The sequence below is a fragment of the Symsagittifera roscoffensis genome, chromosome 4 (assembly GCF_963678635.1).
Source record: "Symsagittifera roscoffensis chromosome 4, txSymRosc1.1, whole genome shotgun sequence".
NCBI lineage: Eukaryota > Metazoa > Xenacoelomorpha > Acoela > Convolutidae > Symsagittifera > Symsagittifera roscoffensis.
The window spans coordinates 57,358,802-57,370,606 of NC_087065.1; the positions used below are offsets into that span (position 1 = coordinate 57,358,802).

The 11,805-nt window shown below is 36.6% G+C and overlaps 2 protein-coding genes across 2 annotated transcripts; both read left to right on the forward strand.

Moving 5' to 3' along the window:
* Positions 1 to 1,429: 1,429 nt before the first annotated feature.
* LOC134844957 (uncharacterized) lies at positions 1,430 to 4,156 on the forward strand. Its single transcript, XM_063861784.1, has 4 exons — positions 1,430 to 2,378; positions 2,516 to 3,425; positions 3,674 to 4,064; positions 4,151 to 4,156. Exons 1-4 carry the CDS (start codon positions 1,430 to 1,432, stop codon positions 4,154 to 4,156), a joined length of 2,256 nt encoding a protein of 751 aa, XP_063717854.1.
* On the forward strand, positions 4,106 to 9,870 carry LOC134845113 (uncharacterized). Its single transcript, XM_063861970.1, has 3 exons — positions 4,106 to 4,791; positions 5,164 to 5,341; positions 9,455 to 9,870. Exons 1-3 carry the CDS (start codon positions 4,290 to 4,292, stop codon positions 9,807 to 9,809), a joined length of 1,035 nt encoding a protein of 344 aa, XP_063718040.1. The 5' UTR covers positions 4,106 to 4,289; the 3' UTR covers positions 9,810 to 9,870.
* The last annotated feature ends 1,935 nt before the right edge of the window (positions 9,871 to 11,805 follow it).

An 11,805-nucleotide genomic window follows, 5' to 3' on the forward strand; every position in this document is an offset into this window, starting at 1 on the left:
TGTCCGAGCTTTTTAGCAATTTTTTGGTTCTTTGTTGTGTGTAGAATGTAGCTGCAAGAGCCTAATTGGATGCTTTTTTTAGTAGAAGTGGTTTGGCGTAAGTGGTAACTGGTCATCAATGTCGCAAATTACATGAGTAGGTGTTCTTGGAAGGATAGGTATTCGCTTTAGTCTATTTGAAAACCTCTCAGATCCTAAGCTCATAAGAAAAGACTCGTCCAACTGTCGGAAATAACCGCTCCTAAACTCCGTTATTATGAGGATCATACGGCGGAGTCGACCGATATTCAAGTGAGTGAAACTGAAGCTTCCTTGCTATTTTTTTGTGTGCGTCCAAGCTTAGGGGCTGAGTAATAATTTTGATTGCTTGCGGCTACAAAGCATGATGCCTTATCAGAAAGATTTCAACCCGACCATCCAGGTTGAATCAAAAAGCTACGAACTGTTCTGTTGCCAAATAGGTTTAATGGTAAGATTTTCTGCTTTGAGTGCTGCGAAACGTTTTTGATTGTAGTCACAATTTGTGTGTTGAGTGCCAGTCTCAACATGAGTTGGAGTCTCAACTGAAGACTCAGCTCGAGTATGAGTTTTATTTTGAGAAGGAGTTTTGAACAGACAGGTGGAAAAGGTTAACTTGAAATCCTTGTCTTTATGATGTAGAACCTTGCGGTATGTCGTTTGTTTGGTGACTTACAATTCCTAGCTTCCGTTTGAGGGCGCTGACATTTTTGGTCGCCAAAATTTTGGTCAAAAATATGGAAAAAAAAATTTGAATGGGCTTGATGAGAAACAGGGCTTTTAATACTAACATGGACAACCAATTTCTGTTCCAGTAGCTTGAAAGGAAAGTTTTGGCCTCAATGCTTAAAAAATAAATTCCTAAGAGCAACCAACGGAAATACAGCCGCAGGTAAATCGTGATAGTCGGGATAGAATAAGATAAGTCCTGTTGTCGGGAAAAAGTCAGCGGAACGGCACGAGAAAGCGCAATTTTAAGGCAATTTTTTTTTCACAGATAAAGTTGAGCAAAACTAGCGAAAGTTCTGCCTGTTCCTTTCACAGTTATCTGTGAAACATCGAGCATATTTGAAAAAAGTTCACTTTTCAAGCTTTTCTGGAAAAAGAAGAACTCCACCTTTTCGTCAGAAAAAAAAGAATTTGTTTTGATTATAATCCCACATTAATTGATTATTGTTCTTACAAAAAATTGTTCCTTCAATCTATTTTTCTTTTACGCAGCCTTGAGAATTCGGTGGATTGGAAACTTTCAAGACCCGAGATTTGCATAAAGAGCCTTCTGTTCAATAAGATTTAATGATTATTGATTGATTGTGCCATAAATTGAAATTTGAAGGAATACGTAACTTTTCAAATTGTTTCGTCTTACCTGGAGCTAGGCTTTGCATAGCCTTTGTCCAACTAATTAATTATGGATCTGAATTTGATTGTAACCAAATTTCCGCATCATAAAAATCAGCTTACTGTTTTGCCACATAATCCCGAAAATCTGTTGGACAATCAGAATAATTTCGAAGTCCCTGGTGGCGACAAATTTTCGCTCCAGCAGATGAAAAAACTGGAATTAGCAGGATTTTACTTGAACCAACTTCCAATATGTGAGAGTGAAATTGAAAACTTCGATTTGAACAGAAAACTGTACGACAGCAACAAGAATCCTAAAGCCTTCCCACTCGCAAATCTCTTTATTCCAACTGCCGAGGGCGCGTACATCGACCGCATTATTGTCAACAAGAAAATTGACAAATTTGCCCCTGACACATTTGAGCGAACGAAGGCGTCAATTTTATTGCAGATGAAGGAAATAGAATCTAACTTCATTAAACTAATTTCTGAACTTAATGAGCCTCCAGCCAGGAAAATACCAATCAGTTTTGTCATTTGGTCAAAAGCGAAGATTGAAAATGACGCCAGTGTGAAGAAATTAAGCGACGACCTGAATGAACAACTTAGCTCAGAGTCGAAAATAAGCCCTTCATTCGAAATGAGAGCAGCTTGTGTTTTAACTAATTACTCAATTGAAGTTCGTCGCCAGGCATTACTTCAACCGCTAAGCTCTTCTTTTCCTAATCCTCTGCTTCAAACGCTTATTCTCAAAGTTCCCTCCGAGACCCGATTTGAAGTTACCCGAAGAATCTTCAATTGTGCGGTCTCGCAGCAAATCACTCTAAGTAACGTGGAAAATGCTCTCAAGCTGTTCAAAGCCTATTTTCCTGGAACGGAATGCAGTTTAGAAACTGTGCCTGATTTCAATAGAATTTGTGACAACTTACTTGTTAAGTTAAACGATTGTTCTCCTGCTGATGCGGCGAATCTTTATTTGGGAGAAGTGAAAGATTTCTGGGAGAAGGTGATCTCTTGTTTGGTCGACCCTAGAGGCCTGATGGTTCATGGATACAAGACTCATCATCTAAACCAAGTACTGAGGCAACCCTCTAACTGTTTCTTTGAATTTGATTGGCTATTAATGAGCAACGGTTTGTTCACTATTTTGAAGTGGGTCGAAGTTCGAATCCCTCTTTGCCAATTTCTACAGTTTTGAACAAACTGTCAGACGATAAAAGCTTACAGAAAAAGTGCACGATGGAGAAGATAGTTTACTTGTTTCTCAGGGGAATTTCAAATTTGCCTGATGCTGAGTTGAAACAAATTGCCGTAAAATCGGTTAGGCTGGTGATCGTTTTCACCAACACGACCAGAGCAGCTGTGCAAGCGTGCATTGATCTCAAAAAGAAATCCTTGGAAAAGCTGAAAATATTAAGAAATAATCAAATCTCAATAATGACAGCAGAAAATGCAGATATTCTCAGTAATGCAGCTGGAAATCCTTATTTGAGTTTGTTCGAGCTCAATTCAGATCTTCAACTAGAGGCGTCTGGATTAAGCACCGACGATTTATTCAGCCCGGAAGTCGCGCCAGACTTGAATTTGAGTGAGGAAAACTTTAAACTGATAAAATATATCGTCTCAATTTTGTCTTTCTCGTATCTACTCAGCCTGAACAACAGCCAGGCGAATTGTGCTATAGATCCGCCTCTTGACTGCCCCTTAAGTGTAGACAATCGATTTTTGAAACAAACGAAAAACGTAACTCCTGGAACGTCACACCTGAACATCATCCTAAGTCCTCAGCAGCACAGGTTATTAGATGAGAACCCGGACAATGTATTCTTGGTGGGAGAACCGGGCACTGGAAAAACGGCGGTTTTGCTAGCAAAAGCCTTTTATGCAGCACTGCACGAAGATGACGTAGAACATGTAATTATAAGTTTTCCGTCAGAAAAAACGGATTTCAAAGAATTCATCATCAACTTCTCCGAGACTCAAGAAATTCCACACGAAGCGAAACGAAAACTTAAGTTTCTTACTTTGGAGGACTTGTCACACATAGTCGAGCATCCTTTGCAGTACAAAAAGTTGAACGAACTGATACTATTTCAAATTTTTGATTAGCTTTGGATGAATTTTGTTGACAGCAATGTTTTTGTCTTAGGCTTGTTGATTTTGTTAGCTTGTTTTCTTGTGATGGGCACAAAATGTCGGAATCTAACAAAAAAAATTTTTCACACTTGAATAACATTTTAAATGATTTCCAGATGCTTAGTTCTGCTATTCTGCTAAATTTTGCCTCAATTTATCGATCAACTTTTTTAAGCACTGACACTAATTTGGAGTCGGCAGAGAAACTATCTGTGATAGATTTGCATAAATCAATAATACTTATTGACGAGTTGTATTTCGAGTCAACTGACACGTTAACTGACCAAGACCAATTGTATCTGCGAGCTATCGAAGCTTGTTACCACGCCAAAAAAACCTGGATGACGAATCTTATGGCAGGACAACATACAGTACAGAAGAAAATGAATCAGAAAATAATGCTGCCTAACTTCCAAATCAAAACGCTCAATGTTTCCTTTCGAAGTGCACATCACATCAGCACCTTCTCGACTAACTTTGTACACAGGTCTAAACATGTATCTCGGACTAGTGTTCGGATTCCAGGATGCTTAACGTCGACACAAACAAAAATCGCACTGGAGAAAGTATCATCAGCTGTTGATTTAGTTTTGAATGACAACATAAATACACGACAATGTTTCGCATCAAATCGACGAGCACTCGTGTTTAGCGATAAGCCAGAGGTTTGGGAACGGCGGTTTGAATCGGAATCTCTAGTCAAACTTACAATAGTTTCTCCTCGAACTAACTTCAAATCGGCGCCTTACACTGGCTGCGAGGCTTGGTCCATTATTATAATAGTAGATGATATGCCACATGAAATTCACGACAAGAGAACATTCGGAGTCCTGAATTTGGCAATCACAAGAGCGCAGTACGAAGTTTGCATCTTTGCTGCAGATATTGTCTACAAACGAATTGAGAATTTTCTAGAACAAAATGAATGTTATTGGGAGAATATTCTAATTGATGCCGCCAATCACATTCCAATTGACTTGAGCTTTCTGAAGCCTTTCGTGCAATGGGACAAAAAAACTCAAGATTTTGTTGCCAAATTGTTCCAGATTGCAATGATAAACTCAAATGTGAAGCTATTTGAGAAACTCCTCAACTTGTATCCAGGTGAAGACGGAAAGAAAGATCTGCCCATCCAGAAGATATTTTCCGCATTTGATGGTCCAAAGACGGATGCTTTTGTAAAAGTTATGTCTGATCGCGTGGGTAAGCAATTCATCAAGATGATATCTTGCGCTATAATGGCCGAGTGGATCCCATTTTTGGCCAGGTTGAATACAATTCCTAAAGCATCCGGTTAGTACATTTTAACGGCATTGTTTAAGTTCATGTTTGCCAGTTTACCTAAGCAGTGATTCAAAAGATCCAGATTCAATCCTTCTTATCGGTGATACGCGTTTCGAGAAGTATATATTTTTTCTAAGTTGAGAACATTTATCATAATAAGATTCTTGGAACCAAAGAATAGAGGCTAGCTGATTTCTATGGCTAGTAAAAGCTATGAATGTGGCCCTATATATAAAAATACGGTAAAGAAAATATGATAACGCTAAATAATATATCCTCATGTTTTTTTTGTTCCGCATTAGTCTTGCTCACGTAAAATGCGCATGTATGCTAGGTTCAAAATCACAGCAAAATTTGGACACACTTCTCTGATGTTCTCAGATATCCTAGAGGCTGGCATGATTGCGGGAAATTACATGGCTTGTGTGGACTGGACTTTCCAGAGACTGGGGTCACGGATATTGAAAATGTTCATCAAAAACTGCGGACGTCTCCTCTATGCAGCATGCTACTGCGGAGACCCCAAAGCAGTAGAGTGGGCACTCAATGTGTTTCATAGGTCAGGTGTTATAATAGAGTAAAAAAGAAATACGCGTGTTTTGTGTTCCGACCACGTCATGGAAAAAAACTGGAAGGAACTATATGGTGTAGGGTTCCTTTGTTCTAGCCTATTTTGACTACTTCAAAGAAGGCTCTTCAGGAGTTAAAACTGGTTTAATTTTAAAGCAGCGGGTCTTTTCGTTATACTCCATCAAATCGGTGAAACATGCAATTAAAATTTTTAACAAAAAAATTTGCATCAATATTACTAGGAAATGAAAAATTTTAAAATAGGACTGATCAAAAAGAAGCTTTTTTTGTTACCAAATTTAGCGTCAAACTGGCTCTTTTCTCTATTTTTTGCCGTTTGTTGAAAGTGTTTTTCATATAACGTATTTCATCCGCAGTTTTGATTGTCGTATAATTCGAATTTTTGCATTTTTCTAGTTTGATTCAACGCTCGTGATATCCGCCCTGCATTTTTAAGTAAAATCAAATCTTTTAAATGTTCTTTCAATTTTTGATAATTTAGGAAGGAGGTGTAACCGAAAAGACCCCAAATTAATTTTTGGTCGAGATCGGGATTCAAGAAAAAATTAAAAAATATTAACTGTGCCGAGAAAAACTGGTCTGAACTTTTCTGAACTGGTCTGAACAGAAAAAATTAGATAAAACTTGATGTTGTAAATTATGTTTTACCATATGTATTGCCGTTTTTCTTTTCAATTTCTTTGGTAATCAGTTCAATTGTTTTTGGTAGAAAAAGAAACTACAAAATTGGAACATTGCAAAAACTCTGAAAAAGCTATTTTTTGTTCCGACCATTTGAAAAATGCAGAGGAACTTTGTACTCGGGTGTTTAAGTTTTTTGTTCCGATAACGCAAAATCAGGTACCACAAATAATCAATGTACTGGGTTGAGTAATATATATTAAAGCTCTTTCAGTCGTGATCCGAACCCCATTAAAAAACTTCCAAAACAGTTTCCAGTTCGAGAAAAATCGGTTAAAAATTTTGACTTATCGTCAAATTTTGAGCGATTATGGCGAGCGAGCAGGCATGATTATGCTTAATTTAAGCCATTTAAAATAACTTGCTTATGCTTAATTTTAGTTTACTCGGGTAAAGTTAGTTTTTGGAGCTTTTTAACACCATTTTGGGAATAATAAATATCTGCAAAAAAAATTGAAAAAATTTTGAAATTTGTTTTGATTTGTTTTTTTTTTTCAGTCATTTTTAACGAAAACTTTTGTCAAATTTGCTTATTTTAATATGTTTACCGAATAATTCTATTTTAGTTTTTTGTTCAGACCCTTTTATCACATCACGCAGAAAAAACAACACTAATTTGAAAAATATATATATTTTTAAAGGCTATGGTCCGATTAGTCTGTGCTTTTTGAAGAGCAACCGGCACTCCTTAGTTTTAAAGAAAAATGGTCTAAAAACGACAAAAAATTTTTAAAAAATGCATATTTGAAACTCATGAGCCTCAATGTCGAGAAGAAAAAAAGGACGTCTCAAAGCAAAAAAAATTAAGGAAGATGACAAAATTTATGCCAGAAGCCTTCGATCAGGTACGTATAGAAAAAAAACAAAGTTTAAACATGAACCTGGAAATTTTTGTAATTCCAAAAACTCGTTTTCTTTAAATTTTGCTCGACATATCCTATTTCGTAACTCCCTTGCTCCCAAGTTAAGAAACTGATGTGAAACTTTGAGGCTGAATTTCCGTTGGAATTAGAAAAACCGGACGATCTCCATTTTTTAAAGTTGTTTCTGACAAATTAGAATGTGTTATTGACGACTTTGCGAAAAAAATGACAGATCAAAATTTTTAAAAACGGACTTTTGAAGTAACGTAATGGATATTTGAAGTTATAAAGTTCAACTTACAATTTTGATTTAATTGGTAAAGTTTCGATCTAAAATTACGTTCCCCGCAAAAAGCAATTTTGTCGTTTCATTTAATCTATCCAAGTCAACACTTGGGTTATCAGTACAGCTCATGTCTTAAATTCAACTTAGATAACCCAATCTTAACCTCTATATCGTTTTCGTTAATCTTTAATTAACCGAACACCTATGCGTTAGCGGGTTGGGATTCGGCAACAAATCTTCTATGTCGAAAACCGGTCGGCATGTTTTACCCTTTGAATGTTTTACTTACCGGTGTTCACTAATACCATAAACAAAAATAAAGCTATTTGAGCTGAAAACATTCCAAAGGGTCAAGTACGCCGACCGGTTTTTGACATGCAGGATTTTTTGTCGAATCTCATAAACGCTAACGCAAAGCTGTTTGGTTATTTAAAAACTACCTCTTAGAGTGAATTGAACACTGTTAGTTGAAAAAATTTAAAACTCGTCTCATAGCAAACGAAACACAAAACTTTCAAAGTCTTTATGACAGAATAGTTGTTTTTAGTCTGGTTTTTTCTTAAGATGAATTCGACTTTTCAACTAGCATTTTTTGACCATTGTTTTTATATCATCTGTAGGCCAATGATGCCTTGGGCTCAAAAAAAATACCGGAGACCTCTTTTTTGTAAAGTTAATCTTGTTTTAACGCCCCTATTTTGCGCCCCTTTAAATCCTGACAACCGATTATACGTGTTCTAAAACAAATGCAGAGATGCAGAGAACCCACAGTTTTTGTCGTAATTTAAGAAAAGAAAGTTTGTTTTTTAAAATAGCTGAAATAATTTTTAAATAAGATTCTGGAACCGAACAACACTTTAGATAAAAAACAGATGGATAAAACAACTCTAGCGTGTTAATAACTGTGAAATAGTTTTTAAAGTTTAAAAATTTACGTTTTTTCATGGCTCATTGTTGATTTTTTTTTTCAATTTTTCAAACATTAAATTTTAAGATATGAGGGTTACAATCATGGGACGGAAACTTGCTATTTTTATTTTAACGGACAAATTAAACTAACTAAAATTTTCTCTTTATTTTTGACGTTGCCTCTCTGAGATTCAAAGAAGATTCAACTACTTCAAAAAAAGCTAAACTTAGCTGCATCGAAAAGAAACAAGTTGAACTGATTCCGCAATAAAAAAAAATTAAAAAAAAAAAACAATTTTTTTTCTTCAAAATATTTCGTTCTTGTCGTGGTTTGATGAAAGGATCTGAACAAAAGACTGGAACTGACGCAAAATCGACAGTAATACTAAATTAAGTTTATTCGACATCAGTTTAATGGAAAAAAATATAAATACCCAAAATTTTTTCTAAAATTTGTTGCAGAAAATTTATTTAATCAACTATATATTTTTTAAAATTAGCGATAAAAAGCAGTTAAGTTAAATATTCATGGATTATCTTTTAATGAGAACAAGGATGGTTTTATAAGGGGCGGGGGCGAACTCTTCCTCCGGGGTTTGACACCCTGCAGGCCCAAAAAGTCCCTCCTGCCTACCCAAAGAGCCCCCTTTTTACCGGGAGCGCGCGCAGAAAATAAACGCGAGTTTTTTAGTCAAAAATTTGAAAACAAGGGACTAAATCCGCCTTCACTCGAGAACATTCTGAATCCAGCCCTGATTGAGAGTTTCATATGCCTATTATAAACCTACTCGCGCGCTCGCTGAACTCCTTAGAAACTACACAAAAACTCGAAACTTTCTCCAAACTGGGAAATTGTTTTTGAATTTTTTACAAGCGTTCCAATAACGACTTAAGTATGATCTGTCACTCGATCCCTCCTATCAATTATTTGTGGTACTTCGTTTTGCGTGGAAAAGAAGTAAAAAAAAACAACCCGAAGACAAAGTTCTTCCCCATTTTCAGCGGTCAGAACAAAAATGTTTTCGAGGCCTTGATGGGACGGACATTCACTCTAAGCTTGTCACTGAGTTGCAGATTTGTCCTGGGTGCCAAAAAGTCATAAATTCCCAAACGATCATAGAATTTAGAGCTAAACTCAATGTTCATTGGAAAGCAAAGGATCTTGGCTAGTTCCTCGTTCGAAATGTTTTCGTTTTTTTCATCGTTTAAATTTTTTTTCGCAGACCACCGTCTAATTTTTTTTGTTTTTCAAAACTAAAAGTTGCAGCTTTTTTTTGTCCGTTAGTGAATTTCCACTACAACCTAGCATATTTATTGGTTTTAAATGCCCGTTGGGTTTCAGACTGGACCTGGAAGACCAGAAAAAGAAGGAGCTATCGGGTATATACCCTCTTCTACACCGAGACGACGTTACACTTCTTTGTATAATCAGCTACTCTCACTGCAAACCAGACGTTTTCCGATATTTATTGCAGGCTGGGTTCCCGGAGAAGTTATTGCTGCACACGTGTATGGGGAAGAACGCCCTTCATTTCGCTATAAATTACGACGACTCTGAATTGGTTGATGTGCTCCTGGAAGACAAAACCAGAAGGAAAATATTACTGGAAAGCTTGATTACCATCAATCGACAAAGTTTAACAATAAAAGAGTATGCAGAACTTTGTTGTTACACTAATGCAGATCAATTCATCTGACGACTGAACATATTTTGGCGAAGTCGTCTTTTTTCATTCTTGCCTATATGAGTGATTTCAAGTCTACAGCTAATTAATTCTATCATAGGACTATCCTACATTTAATCTGTTCTTATCATATAAACATTTTTTATAAAAAAGAAACTTGATAATAACTGAGGCTCAGAAAAAAGTTAAGAATTTATAAGGATAGCCATGAGCCTCAAAGTTAAGAAGAAATCAAGAAATCAGGATTATCAACTGCTCAATTTTTTTAAAGAAAATCTTCGAATGCGTATCCGTTTTATTCGAGTCGGGCAGTTTTAAGTAACGACGAGTTTGCAAAGTATGGCATCAAAAAACGGATCAAGATAACATCCTCCACCCCAGAGTTCAATTTAAGTTTGTTGAGAGGATGTTCACTTGGTCCAAAAACTACCGTACAGTTTTTGGTTCATCGTACTAGTCATTGGTAAAAGTTCACCTTAAACCACCAGACAGTGTCAAGTTTTTTCTAAGAACAGAAAAACGCTCATTCATAGCTCAATTGGAATAATCGATCAGGTTAAACTTCTCTCTCATCAAAATCAGCTGAAAACCGACTCCACTTGACTGATAAATCTAATTTAGAATCAGAATCAAGTTAACATCTCTCTTCAAACTAAGAAAGTAGTGGTAACTAAATCTAGCATGAGCAGTAAATGCAAATGATGCACTCTGCGGCGGCCCCTTGAATTCTATTTTTTCCGAAGTTCTTTGATACTATTTAATGACGTTCAATTTCGGCTGATTGACATTAAAATGTTTCTAAAGGCGTCATTAGTGCCAGTAAATCATCATTCTACATAGGAAGCAGAGAGCAGTTTTTTTGGCCCCGAAATTGTTTCTGGATATTGCTTTCTGAGGATTTGAACAGAGCTGGCAAAATCAAAATGGTTGAACAAACAAATGATGGAAAAAAGTAGGCTATAAAAACTTGCGCAAGGCACTGTTGATATCATAAAATCTTTGCGTTAAAAACCTCAATTTTCTGAAAATTCATCAATGAACCCATTGTGGTGGTAGTGAGTAGACCACCTAAGATAGAGGACGTTATACCTTATTATTATTAATGTTAGAGATCATTTGAATAACACTAATTAAAGACCTGTCAACCACGTTGATTTTTCTAACAACTTGATGGTGCTAAAGACTGAGACTCACTCTGTGTTAACTATTGAGAGATTATAGTTATCTTCTATTCTTTGATCCATACTTACTTATTAAACTTTACTATTATTTCAACTGTATTATTAGTCTAGTTTTCAGATAAGATTTAGGGATTATCACATGGCGCAGCCAGCAGTTTCTTCTTCTGAAGACAGGACGGAACTGCTAGGTGGCCCTTCATTTTGGGGTAAACCGTCAGCCGAACCTCCCTATCCTTGGGAGGCGTGGATAGGCCAATTTTTCCTCGCCGTATCACTCAAAGATAATTGTGACCCGAATATCCTACTTACAGATCCGGCAGAAGTACACGACGACCCCCCACCAAATTCAGAAACGGCAGAAGAAGCGGACAGTTGAACCGCAAGAAATGAAACGGCAATCAGGAAAACAAACGAAGCGAACAAAAAACGAAGAAAGAAGGGACCCAAAATAAGTCCAAATGTGTATTATCACGAAGCAGATGCAAGGATTAAGTCAAGGTTATTCTTCGCCTTGGGAAACAAAGAGAAGAAAAGATTCCTCCAACAACAGGCACATACCAACCTAAACACAGTAAAATTCAAATTTTTCCACGATGCTTGCGAACAACTATTCAAACGGGAAACGAACTATATCATAGAAAGGATGCAAATCTACAGCGCATCGCACGGGGACAGGGAAAGCCTCGAATCATTTTACCTCCGCCAAGCAGGACAAGCTTCAAAATGTGGATGGACAGAGGAGATAGAGAAGGAAGTCATTCGCGACATCTTTATTGCAAAAATGAGATTCTCTGACATACAAAGAGAACTTTGCATTAGACCAGGAA

Coding starts and splice junctions, on each gene's coding strand:
- LOC134844957 (XM_063861784.1), top strand. CDS start 1,430: ATGGATCTGAATTTGATTGTAACCAAATTTCCGCATCATAAAAATCAG. Junction 2,379..2,515: donor CTGGGAGAAGGTGATCTCTT/GTTTGGTCGACC, acceptor ACTATTTTGAAG/TGGGTCGAAGTTCGAATCCC. Junction 3,426..3,673: donor ATAGTCGAGCATCCTTTGCA/GTACAAAAAGTT, acceptor AACTTTTTTAAG/CACTGACACTAATTTGGAGT.
- LOC134845113 (XM_063861970.1), top strand. CDS start 4,290: ATGCCACATGAAATTCACGACAAGAGAACATTCGGAGTCCTGAATTTG. Junction 4,792..5,163: donor TACAATTCCTAAAGCATCCG/GTTAGTACATTT, acceptor TGATGTTCTCAG/ATATCCTAGAGGCTGGCATG. Junction 5,342..9,454: donor GCACTCAATGTGTTTCATAG/GTCAGGTGTTAT, acceptor GTTGGGTTTCAG/ACTGGACCTGGAAGACCAGA.